The sequence below is a fragment of the Ipomoea nil genome, unplaced genomic scaffold (genome assembly GCF_001879475.1).
Source record: "Ipomoea nil cultivar Tokyo-kokei standard unplaced genomic scaffold, Asagao_1.1 scaffold1250, whole genome shotgun sequence".
Taxonomy (NCBI): Eukaryota; Viridiplantae; Streptophyta; class Magnoliopsida; order Solanales; family Convolvulaceae; genus Ipomoea; species Ipomoea nil.
Genome location: NW_017617678.1, coordinates 352,445 through 365,143, shown reverse-complemented (window position 1 = coordinate 365,143; position 12,699 = coordinate 352,445). Strand labels below are relative to the sequence as shown.

General features: G+C 37.8%; 1 protein-coding gene across 1 annotated transcript; it reads left to right on the top strand.

Moving 5' to 3' along the window:
* The first annotated feature begins 473 nt into the window (after positions 1-473).
* LOC109184096 lies at positions 474-2,334 on the top strand. Its single transcript, XM_019334137.1, has 3 exons — positions 474-1,288; positions 1,477-2,104; positions 2,200-2,334. Exons 1-3 carry the CDS (start codon positions 474-476, stop codon positions 2,332-2,334), a joined length of 1,578 nt encoding a protein of 525 aa, XP_019189682.1.
* The last annotated feature ends 10,365 nt before the right edge of the window (positions 2,335-12,699 follow it).

The following is a 12,699-nucleotide window of genomic DNA, read 5'->3' as shown; positions in this document are numbered from 1 at the left end:
TTGAAACTTGATATGGCTAAGGCTTACGATAGGATGGAATGGTCCTTTGTGAGTGATATGTTATTGGGTCTGGGTTTCGATGCAAGGTGGATACAACTGATTATGTTGTGTATTCAAACTGTGCGTTATAGGGTATTGGTGAATGGCAGGCCTACAGAAGAGACTGTACCTACAAGGGGACTACGGCAGGGGGACCCTTTGTCACCTTACTTATTCATAATTTGTGCAGAAGGTCTATCATTACTTTTGCAGGATTCACAGGCAAAGGGCCTAATTCATGGTTGCAGGGTGGCCCGGGGGCGCCACCGATCTCACATTTGTTTTTTGCTCATGACAGTTTACTCTTCTTTAAAGCTAATCTGCAGGAAGCATTGGAAGTAAAGAGATGCCTAAGTGTTTAAGAGTCCTTTTCTGGCCAGTCGGTGAATTTTCATAAATCAAACATTTCGTTTAGTCGGAATACTCACGAGGGTATGCGGGATCTTGTTTCAGGGGTTTTGACTGTTTCTCAGGCTGAGGATTTCGGGAAGTACTTGGGATTGCCATCTGTTGTTGGCAGGAACAGGAGGGCGGTTTTTGCTTACATTGAGCAAAAACTGAGACAGAGGTTCGGGTCATGGAACAAGAGGTTGCTGTCTAAGGCTGGTAAGGAGGTTCTGTTGAAGAGTGTTGCACAGGCCATGCCAACCTACACTATGAGCATCTACCTTATCCCGATCACTTTATGTGCTTCATTGGAGAGACTAATGAACAGGTACTGGTGGGGGCATGGTGGTCAGGGTAGCAGCATACACTGGTTGGCCTGGGATAGGATGTGTAAACCCAAGAAGCATGGTGGAATGGGCTTTAAACGGTTACATGAGTTTAATTTAGCACTACTGGCTAAGCAGGGGTGGCGGCTCCTAACAAACCCCACTTCTTTAATGGCTCGTGTTTTCAAAGCAAGGTATTTCCCGACTACATCTTTTTATGAGGCTGTTATGGGTGGTAACCCGAGCTATGTTTGGAGAAGCATTATGGCTAGTCAAGATTTATTAAAATCTGGATGTAGGCGCAGGATTGGTAATGGAGCATCTACACAGGTTTGGACGGCTCCTTGGCTCCCGGATCACCAAAATCCATACATTGAAACTGATCAGGTGGATCACGCCCACCCTATGCGTGTTTCGGACCTGATTGATTCCCACACGGGAACCTGGAACCATGAGATCTTGCATCACCTTTTTAATCCGCGGGATGTAGATTTGATTTTGCGTTTGCCGGTGTGTATGGAGTATGAAGATATATGGTACTAGGAAGGTGAATAAGGGGTTGTTATTCGGTTAAAGATGGGTACAAAAGGTTAGGATTTTTGAATCTCGACCCGGCACCGGTATGGAACAATGTTTGGAAGCTACAGGTTCCACCCAAATGGAAGGTCTTTTTATGGAGAGCCTTATCGAATATATTGCCCTCCCTGGATAATTTGTTGATTAGGAGGGTTGACATTATTAATGTCTGCCCGTTATGTGGCTTAGTAGAGGAGTGTGTCATGCATATATTCTGCTTGTGTCCTTATGCTATTAATGTTTGGCAACTTTCTCAGTTTCAAATTCCCCCTTTTGCCAACAGGAATTTCATACAGTGGACGGAGGAATGGCTTGGTGGTACTACGGGTTTTACACGTGAGCAACAATGGAAAATTTGTGGCATACTTCATAGTATTTGGACTGCCAGGAATTCGGCTGTATGGGAATCTGCCGTGCCTCTGCCAACGATGCTCATTCGGCGATGCTTGGCGAGTTGGACTTCATGGGTGGATAGCCAGCAACGGATTTATGGAGAGAACAGCACCCGGGCAGTGCAGTCTCATGCATCTGGTGAGACTTCGGCGCCCTCAAGCCGGTGTTTTGTTGATGCCAGTTTCCACGGCCCCGAACGCTATGCAGCATTTGGATTTGTGGTATTGGATGCTAATTCTACCTTTGTGGCAGCGGCTAATGGCCCATTGTCGTGCCCATATGACCCCCTATTGGCGGAAGCTATGGCAATGTGTGAAGCCCTCTCTTGGTTGAAGGATAACGGATACACAGGTGGCGAAATCTATACCGACTCAGCAGTTTTGGTTACAAGTCTTAGTAATGCTAGTTCGTTTCGCAATTATTTTGGTTTCATTTTTTATCTTGTATTCATTTGTTAAATGCTTTACCCGGTTCTCAGGTCTTATTTATTAATAGGGAGGCCAATCATGTGGCGCACTCCCTATCTAAACATGTATCTGCTTTGGCAGAACGCTCATTCTGGAGGGATGTTCCACCTCCTTTTATTCTGCCCCTAGTGGCTAATGCAATCTGATTCATTTGGCTTTCAAAAAAAAATGTATACAAATATGTGTATTCTAGTATAAAATTATATACATTTTTTAACATGAGAATTTTTTTTAAAAGAAAATTAACCGCCAACATATGGTAGCGAAATTAAAAAAAAAAAAAAAAAAAAAAAAAAAAAAAAAAAAAAAAAACTGAAACGACGTCGTTTTACATCAGGGCGCACAATGCAATACGCTCCCTAGTGGCTAGTGCACGATATAAAAACCAATTCAATCCTCAAATGATGGGCTGGTAGACTGTTTTCGGGCCCAAGGAATGAAGTAATAAAAACAGAACTGATTATATTGATGAAAAGATTGGAATCCCATAATTGTGGTCACAATATTTTTAGCCCAACCAAGTAGGAGCTGTTTGTTTGCAAAGTACTCATGGATTATGTATAGGGAGCATGATAGTACTAATCCCCGGTATTGGTTGGATGTACTGTATGTAATATGTATATGTATGTAAGCAATATATGAACAAGGAGAAATAGCTCAAATCCTTCTCTTATTAAATGTGTTCTTTTATGTAGATGTATGAAGAGAGAAGGGAGAGCATAGAGAGAGAGTGTCCAAAGAGGGATCCCCCAACTAGGAGGGCTAAATTAAAAGTCCTTTTATAGGGTCTAGGAGGTGGCGGGTTTGACTCATCCCGGGTTTGACCCGTCACCTTTGACCACGACTCCCATAGCGAGATCTGAACCGCTTGATCCCGACCCGACTACAAACGAGAACACAGATCCGGGGTATATAACCTATCAGAGCATTATTGTATGGAACATTATTCGCACAGCTGTGTGAATCATAAATAAAAAACATATTATTTGTTTATATAAAATACATTATTTAAATACTGAAAGTACATTATTTTGTATAATATCAAGTAATGTTCATTCAGTACACAAATAATGTATTTTTAGTATATTTAAAATGTGTCTTATACTCAATGAATATATATTATTTCAGTGCTAAAAGTACATTATTTATATAATATATACATTTAGTACACAAATAATGTACTTTTAATATATTAAAAATGTATTTTTTTATGGTCTTCACAACACTGTGTGAATCATGATCTACATAATAATTTGCCTATTTATATAGTTTTGACACAACCGTACCATTCTAATCATAAACGTAACTCAATATTACATTTTGATACCGACTTCAACTCACATGTACTTCCTGTTTCGCTCTTTATTTTCTAACTAGTATTTGTCCAGTGCGATGCACGGAAAATATGTTATAAAAATATACACTATATGAGATTTATTCATATATAAAATTTTTGTTATTTAATAATTATTATGTGTGAATTCCTATGATAAAATTATGAACATAAATATATTTACAATTAAAATAATATTTAAGGTGGGTGATTACTACAAATCTTAAACTATATTAAAAATTTAGTACATAGTATTTAATATTATAAATTTTTAAGAACTTAGTAAACTACAATAGTAATTGAATTACAATTTTAGAGTCACCACGGATCAAAATTTTTAGACCTTTGAGATTTCTAACTCTAGATGTAGCAACATACAATTGACCTTTAAAGACCAAAATCACAATCTTAGTTAGAACATTGATTTTTTTTTTAAATACTATCGAATTAAGTGTGTAATCAATAAAAGATGAGAACTAATAATTCGAGAATATAATCTTAATTAATGTTACTAAGCCTACTTCACGTCAATTAAGTTGGAGAGTGTTGTTGGATAGTATCCGATGAATCCACGAATAACGCATCTTTGTCTCCGTAGTCCTCAATATGCACATCAACAATCTTAAATATTAAGCCACATAGCTATGCTATATATTAATTTCAAACCTATAGACTTTGGGGTTGCATGCATGCTTCTTAAAGCCATATGGCTTTAAGATGTGAAAATTAAATGTTACATTTAATTTTCACATCTTAAAGTAATTTTCACATCTTAAAGACCATTTAATTTTCACAAGACTTTCACATCTTAAAATTATATGGTCTTGTGAAAATTAAATGCAAACATTCAATTTTCACAAGACCATATAGCTTTATTATATATAGGATGCGTCAGTGGCTCTTTTTTTTCTGCTTCTATTATCTTTCTTTTTAGGATTCATTATGCCATTTCGATCCACTCTAAAATATCAAAAATTTATACCAAATATCAAACCTAAAAAAATATTCTCACATCAAATTTTGTGAATAAAGATATTAGTCCTTGTATCTTCATTAAGAAATCATCCGATGGTTTCTGTATCGTATCTATCGTCTATGTTGATGACATAAACATTGTTAGAACACACAAAGATGTCGCTAGGGCATGTTTATGTTTGAAAGATGAATTTGAAATGAAAGACTTGGGAAAAAAAATCAAGTTCTATCTCGACCTGCGGATCGAGCATCTCCCTGAAGGAATTTTTGTACACCAGTCTAAATATATAAATAAACTATTAGAGAGATTTTATACTGATAAATCTCATCTACTAAGTACTGCAATAGTGGTCCGATCTCTTGAAGTTGATAAGGACCCTTATAGACCGAGGGAAGATGACGAGGACATTCTGGGACCAAATTTCCTTTATCTAAGTGCCATTGGGGCACTTCTCTATCTCGCTAATTGCACTAGACCTAACATTGCCTTTTCGGTTAACCTGTTGGCTTGGTTTAGTGCTGCTCAAACTAGAAGACACTAGAATGGTGTGAAACGTATCCTCAGATACCTTCAAGGTACAAAAGATCTTGGTCTCATATTTGAGAAAAACAAACTGGGCACATTAGTGGGATATTCGGATGTTGGTTATATGTATATAATCCTCACAATGCCAGATCCAGACTAGATATATATTTCTTTGTGATGGTACTACTATTTCATGGAGATCTGTTAAACAAACACTGGTAGTTACCTTATCTAATCATTCATATATCATTGCTCTATATGATACCTCACAAGAATGTGTATGGTTGAGGTCATTAATTCATAATATTCATAGCTCTTGTGGATTATCAAGTATAGATAATATCTCCACTGTCCTGTATGAGGACAATGCAGCATGCGTTGCCTAGATGAGTAGTGGATATGTTAAAGGGGACCTTACAAAGCACATTACACCTAAATTCTTTTACCTGTATGAACTCCAAAAGAGTGGTGAAATGCTCGTTCAGAAGGTTCGGTTTAGTGACAATCTAGCAGATTTGTTCACTAAGTCTCTAACTACGTCTACTTTTGAGAAATATGTTCATAAAATTGGTATGCGTAGATTAGGAAGATTGTTGTTTTTAGGGGAAGCAAAAACATCTATGTGCAATTGATTTATTGGTCCAGAAGATCAAAATACTCTTGTGATCCTAAAGATAGAACCCTGAAGTTTTACCGTTGTATTCTTTTTCCCTTAACTAAGTTCTTTCCTACATAATTTTCTTAGGGTAAGATTTTTAATGAGGCAATCGAAACAACACATGCTTTACCCATATATCATGTACTCTTTTCTTTTCCCACATGATTTTTCTAGCGAGTTTTTAACAAGGCATGATTATGGTAAGATAATGTCCAATGATGAATGTTATAAATATTATTGATTGTGGACATTATGGCTTGATTATGTAACGGTCATAACGGTCAAATTTATGTAAATCATTATTGTTTTTCGATAGAAATGTAATTATATATATTCCTTGTGTACTGGTTGGTATAAAATTGTTGCTATTACACTTTGTCTTTCTTTTTCCCTGTTTTGCTCTTTATATTATACTAGTAATTCACCCATGCGATGCACGGGAAAAAATTATGTTATTATAAATATAAATAAAAAATAGAAAAACTAAAATATTTTAAATTATTTAATATAATAATATTTTTGAGCTTCCATTGGTCAAGTATTTATTATTTTTATAGAATACAAAATTACAATTAAAATTATAATTATAATTTTGTATGGTTAATATAATCTCTAATTATGTGCATATTCAAATAAACTTATAGAGAGAATTTACATAATTACATTGATTTATTCTTAATTGTATTTCATCTATATTATAATTTTCACAATACGAATAATAACTAAGATAATTACATTTAGAAAGCAAATTTCAAATTTTGTATGTGTAAATTTAAACTCTAATTGAACACGTTTTGTATATGATTATATAATATATAGCTATTTTATTTTTCAAAAGTATATTGGCTCATGCATGAGATGAATTTGGCCTTACTCGGCAAGCAAGCTTGGAGATTGATTACCAACCCCACAAGTCTGTTGGCTCGCGTGTTTAAGGCACGTTACTACCCTAGCTGTGATTTCTTTGATGCTGGGGAAGGAAGTAATCCTTCTTTTGTATGGAGAGGCATGCTGGAGGTCAAAAGTTGTTTGAGGGAGGGGTGCAGAAGGGCTATTGGTGATGGGTGTGAGACTACTATAGGCACAGACCCTTGGCTCCTGGTTGATGACAATCCGTATGTGGAGACAGACTTGCATCCATCGGTTCGTTCGGCTCCGGTGTCCTCTCTGATGAATATGCATGGTACTGGATGGGATATTGAGTGTGTTTATGATGTTTTTAATGTTCGCGATGCTAACTTGATTTTAAACATACCTGTTAGTGTTCGAAGGCCACGAGATCAGTGGATATGGCAATGGGATCAAAAAGGTGCTTATACGGTTAAATCTTGCTATAAGCATCTCACATTGGTGGCTGCGGATGATCGCCCATGGAGTAAGATTTGGAACTTGCATATTTCCCCGAAGGTGAAGAATTTTTGTTGGCAACTGGCTTCTGCTTATCTCCCTACGCGTGATATTCTCCAATTAAGAAATGTTGAATGCTTTTTGAATTGTCATATGTGCAGCTGTGTGCAGGAATCAGCCCTACATCTGTTTATTTACTGTGCTGAAGTGACCCGGCTTTGGGTTAAGCTGGGATGGCCACAGATCAATAGCTTTGCTGGTAATAGTATAAGTGATTGGTTTTTTTGGGCTATTAATCTGTTGGATGTTGTTTCTCTGCCTAAGTTTCTAATGGCTTGTTGGGGTGTGTGGAATAGCAGGAATGATAGTGTGTGGAAGGGTGTGGTCTTTGATATGAATATGGTGCTGCATAGGACTATGGTGTTCCTGGATTGTTGGAGGAATGCGAATGAGGGTACACGAACGAATCAAGAGCAGTCGAGTTGTGTGACCTGGACAAGACCTGCGCGGGGGAGGTTGAAGTTGAATACGGACGTGGCACTCAGGCAGGAAAGTAATGAGATGGGGGTAGGCTGGGTGCTGAGAGATGATAATGGTGTTTTTCTAGCTGCTAAGAACGTGAGGTTGCCAGGAGTTTTTATGGCTAAGGAGGCAGAGGCACTAAGCATTCGAGAGGTTTTGAGTTGGCTAAAGACTACTGGAATGGGAGATGTTGATGTGGAAACGGACTGTCAGACTGTTTTTAATGCTTTACGTTCACAGTCTTTTAATTCTAGTTTTGGTTTTTTAATTGAGGACGTTAAAGTTTTAGCTTCTGAAATTCTAGATGTAGATTTCTACTGTGTAAAGCGATCTGCGAATAGTGCCGCCCATATTGTTGCTAGGGAGGCCTTTTCTGTGTCACGTTGCGGGGAATGGATAGATTCTCCCCCATCATTTCTTGTGGACTCTCTTCTTCATGACTTAATGAATTAGTTTTTCATCTTCAAAAAAAAAAAAAGTATATTTTTTATATGATTATATAATATATAGCTATTTTATTTTTTAAATGTTGTGTTTTTATATTTATATATATATATATATATATATATATATATATATATATATATATATATAATAAAGGATGTTGTGGCATTAATTGTAACATTAATTATTTTCCAAACCATATAGCTTTATTATATAAAGGATTATTCGTCTAATCTGTTTCACCAGCGAGCGCTACGGACTAAAGGGAATCACATACAACAAACCAAACTGAAAAAGTTTGGTCACAGACCAATTAACAAAAAAATTCAGTTAATTTTATTTTAACCAAAGTCGGTACACTTCCAATCAAAATGGGTACGAGTCACACTGGTGTGAGACCGTCTCATGGATCTTAATCTGTGAGACGGGGTAGATCTAAGATAGTTGATGGTTACATATGATAGAAATTATAATACTTATTACAGAAAATTTAATATCAATTTCAAATAAATAAACAGTTACATATAATAGATATTGGCCATGTTTGGTAACATAGTTAGCTTATCAACTAATTTTGGCTTATTTGATCACTATTAGCTGTTTGATTTGGTTAAACATTCAATATGAGTGTTTGATTAATTAGCTTTTTGAAACAACTAATTATTGCTCCAAAAAACTGCTCAAAGCAACTTTTTTGATCAGCTGTTTGAGAAAGTCATTTTGCATGTAATCAGCTATCAACTAATAGTTAATTTACGAAATATCTTTCTACAATCAGGTAATGCTATCAACTATTCAAACGTAGCTACTAACCCAATCAGCTAACAGCTATCAGCTAATAGCTATTTACCAAACATTCCACTATAATATTTATATGTGAAGTTGTGACACTGTTTAGGGTAAAAATGATTGTTACTAATGATAAATATTGTAATACTTGTAATTGAAATTGTGACACTTACAAAGTGTAATTCTAATGTAAATATTGCAATACTTATATGTGAAATGCTACTTTTGAAAGAAATTGTAATATTTATTGTAGAAATTTTAATACCAATTTGAATTAAAAACAAATCATCACTTATGATAAATATTATAATACATATATGTGAAATTGTGATACTATTTAGGGTAAAAATTGATTATTACTAATGATAAATATTGTAATACTTATAATTAAAATTGTGATACTTACACAACCAATTGTCTACCACCTGACTTGTCTCATGGATCTTGTTTCGCACAAGTTTTAGCCAATGGGTATATGTTTTAATTTTTTTTTTAAAAAATGAACACATTGAAATTTTTCGACTCATCATAAATAATATGTATAGCACAATTAGATTTAAACAAAGGAGTATTCGAAGCGCATATGTTATCAGGAAAACAGTAACTACTAACTATATTCCGGGATTTGGCTAATCTGGCATCCGTTATCAGGAAATCCAGTTTCAATAAATTTTAACTAACTTACGGAACTTAACGGCTTCAAAATACCAAGTGACCGTCAAGGAAACTTAGGGGACGTTGAGGCCGTTACATTGACACGGAAGTCCGTTAAGGTCGGTGGCCCCCACCACTGGGAAGAACCGGCAAACAGACTGTTTTGGTGTTCTAACGGCGGAGTGATGGACTCACGTGAGCTACGTGCTGCTGTCCGTCTGAGATCACGTGCCCACATCTCCTCATTTGGGTCCTGTCACGTCATTGCATGCAATAAAACAAGGGAAGACACTCCTATGGAATAGATGGAAATATTCTTGCCAAGAGATGGTTATTCAGTTGCAAAATAAATTCTTATTAACTAGATATGTTAATTAAGATTAAGAGAAAATTACACTTTTGATCTTGTGACTATTGTGGTCTTGTTAATTTGAGTACTTGACTTTAAAAACTATCAATTTAGTCCAGTGATTATGTAATTTTTAATACATTTGATCCTTCCGACCAAATGTTGCCGGAAAAACTTAAACCTTTTTAAAAATTTTATTATTGGGGGGACTGTCATTTTACATTTAAAACCAAAAAAAAAAAATTAAAAATAAGGAAATTGTTTGCTTCCTTCTTTCTTCGCGTACCAGAACTACGACGAACTTGGCTTCTCAGTTCGACGATGGCGACTCCAACACCAGTTGATGGCCTTTCAGCGCTCTTCCCCTGCTGCAGGATGTCGCCAGCACTGAGAGCTGGCGGAGGCGAGCTGGATTCTCCGGTGATATCGCTGCATCTCTCCTCCTTCAGGCGTCGCTGGTTCCCGGCTGCCGCTTCTTCATCCCCTCGTTGCTGGTTTTGGGTCGACGACGGGAAGCTTTGGCGTTGCAGCGAGGTAGTCCAGCAGAGGCGAGTTTGGGTTCTTGGCGAAACCGTCGCTGCCCCCCCCCCCCCCCCCCCCCCGATCAGATGACTGAAGATTCCTCTCCAATCTCTACCGGAGGTCTGAATATTGGCTTCCGATTAGAATCTCCGTCTCAGTTCTCGCTCCGATTTGGGAACGGAAATTGGGCACAAGAATCAACTCTGCAAATTTTATTGATCGACAAACACCCTTCCTGCTGTAGAAATGTAGAAGTTCCACTACCCAACGAAGCAATCATGGAATAAGAGGCGGACGGTGGCTGTAACACCCCTGATTTCCCTACCATTTTAAAACTTAATCATGCAGATAATCTAACCATAATAAGCATACACAGCGGAAGTCTAACTATAAAACAAATGGGAAACGAAGAATGTTATGCCACGTCCACGCAAAGGTGAACGCACAGGCGTAAACAACATCGACATAAACAATCTACAAAGGACAAGGTCAAACAAACCATAAGTCTAAATCTAACATAAGAGGCACACAGGCCAAACAAACTACAAGGTCTGAGGGATCTACACTATCCATCACTAGATCGCGCTCGCCTCTACTCGGGACATGAAAGAAACACATAAATATATGGGACGACGCCCGGTCAGCGAATGATGCTGGTAACCCACAAATACATGTCAAATATCATACATAGATAGGATATATACAAAATCATTTTGAAACGGAGTACTATATATATAAGTTCAAAGCCAAGATAGAAGTCAATCACAAGACTAAACACCACTCTCAACAAGGGTAAGGGAACACATCCCAAGACAACAAGAAGTGACAACGACACATAAGACTTGAGGCGTATCTTACCATCACTCAGTAGAATATCACCCGACATACACCGCACAAGAGAATAAGATACACTCATTGGCAGCACATGCCTTCGCGACATCACTCGTCACAAATAGAGAATTACACAACGGCAACACATGCCTTCGTGACATCACCCATCACGAATTGATATGCCTTCCTTATGCCCGGTTCCAACCTTATGGCTACCCCTAACCTTATAGCTAGTTCCAACCTTTACCTCCAGGACCCCTGTACATACAAGTCCAACCTTTTCCCTCCGAGGACCGTCGCCCCCATCCGCCGACAAACCGCCAACAAATCCACCAATTCATAGTACACGAGGGTACCGATCACACACTTTGGCAACACATGCCTCCCAAGAAATAAGTGAACCCGACACACAGGTCACAAACTCCATAATCACGTCATGGCCACCACGAGGACCACTGCCGTACCTTGGTGACTAATGTCCCATACCATTAATCGTGCAATCCAGGTACAGCCACACACACAACCCATCATAGGAATCAATCAACGGATCACAACGAAGATATGAAACCATGCTCAATCAAGGAAAGGATCACAATCCGACAACAACGATGATTAACACAAGTCATCATCCACAATAGGAAAGAACAAACCGCACACGCAAGCATTTAAACACCGAACTAGCGTGCTTATCAAACGGGTAAACTAAACATAGTTCCGAAGAACACACAAGACTCATCATGGTTCAACGAATCACAAGGTTGAACACTTAGCACGATTCAAGACACCAAAACCTACATGGATTCCTACCATATAGTTCTAGACATACGAAACATCAAGAAGACACTCAAATAATAGTTCCACAAAAGAACATCGGGAAGTCAAAAGACCAAATACCGAGTCAAAAGAATCACGGGGAACAAATCCCCACCATCCAACATTTGTGTACCCGCGGGAACCACTTCCCAAACACCCTGTACCCCGCGGGTGGGGCGGCGGGTGGACCCCTACCCGCCGTTCCGCCCGCGGGTACAACCTCTGTACCAAAAATATCCCTTCGGGGATTTTCAACACCAAACTCAAATTCAAGTCCAAAACATGCCAAATCTCACCAAATACAACAAAATGACTTGAATCAAAGGAATAGCCAAGCAATGGCATACATGAACCCTAATAACAAGCTCTAGATATGCATTTTCACAAGACAGTGCATCAACACTCACATTTCATAGCAAAATCACATGTAGAATCCAAGAAATCATCATATAGATAATGAAAATAGATTTTGTAGAGCATGGGTTACCTCTTGAAGACAAAAACCTTCACTTAACACTTCTCAAAGCTCCTAACAAGGTTCACCTTCCACACCCACTTCAAGAACACACCAAAAGATCATAAAGATCTCACCTTTAGAAAAAGATACCTTAGAAAACACTAAAAACACAAAAGGAACATAGATCTTACCCTCCTAGATGCTCAAGAGTAGGAAAGGTGGAATCTTGGAGACAAACTTTGAAGATCTTGGAAAGTCTAAACTTAGCTTGGAGAGAAAGCTAGCTAGGTT

What these genes read in the sequence shown, in the direction of transcription:
- LOC109184096 (XM_019334137.1), top strand. Translation starts at nt 474, where the DNA reads ATGCGGGATCTTGTTTCAGGGGTTTTGACTGTTTCTCAGGCTGAGGAT. An exon ending in ATGGAGTATGAAGATATATG is followed by an intron (nt 1,289 to 1,476) that starts GTACTAGGAAGG and finishes TTTGTTGATTAG; the next exon opens with GAGGGTTGACATTATTAATG. An exon ending in ATACCGACTCAGCAGTTTTG is followed by an intron (nt 2,105 to 2,199) that starts GTTACAAGTCTT and finishes CCCGGTTCTCAG; the next exon opens with GTCTTATTTATTAATAGGGA.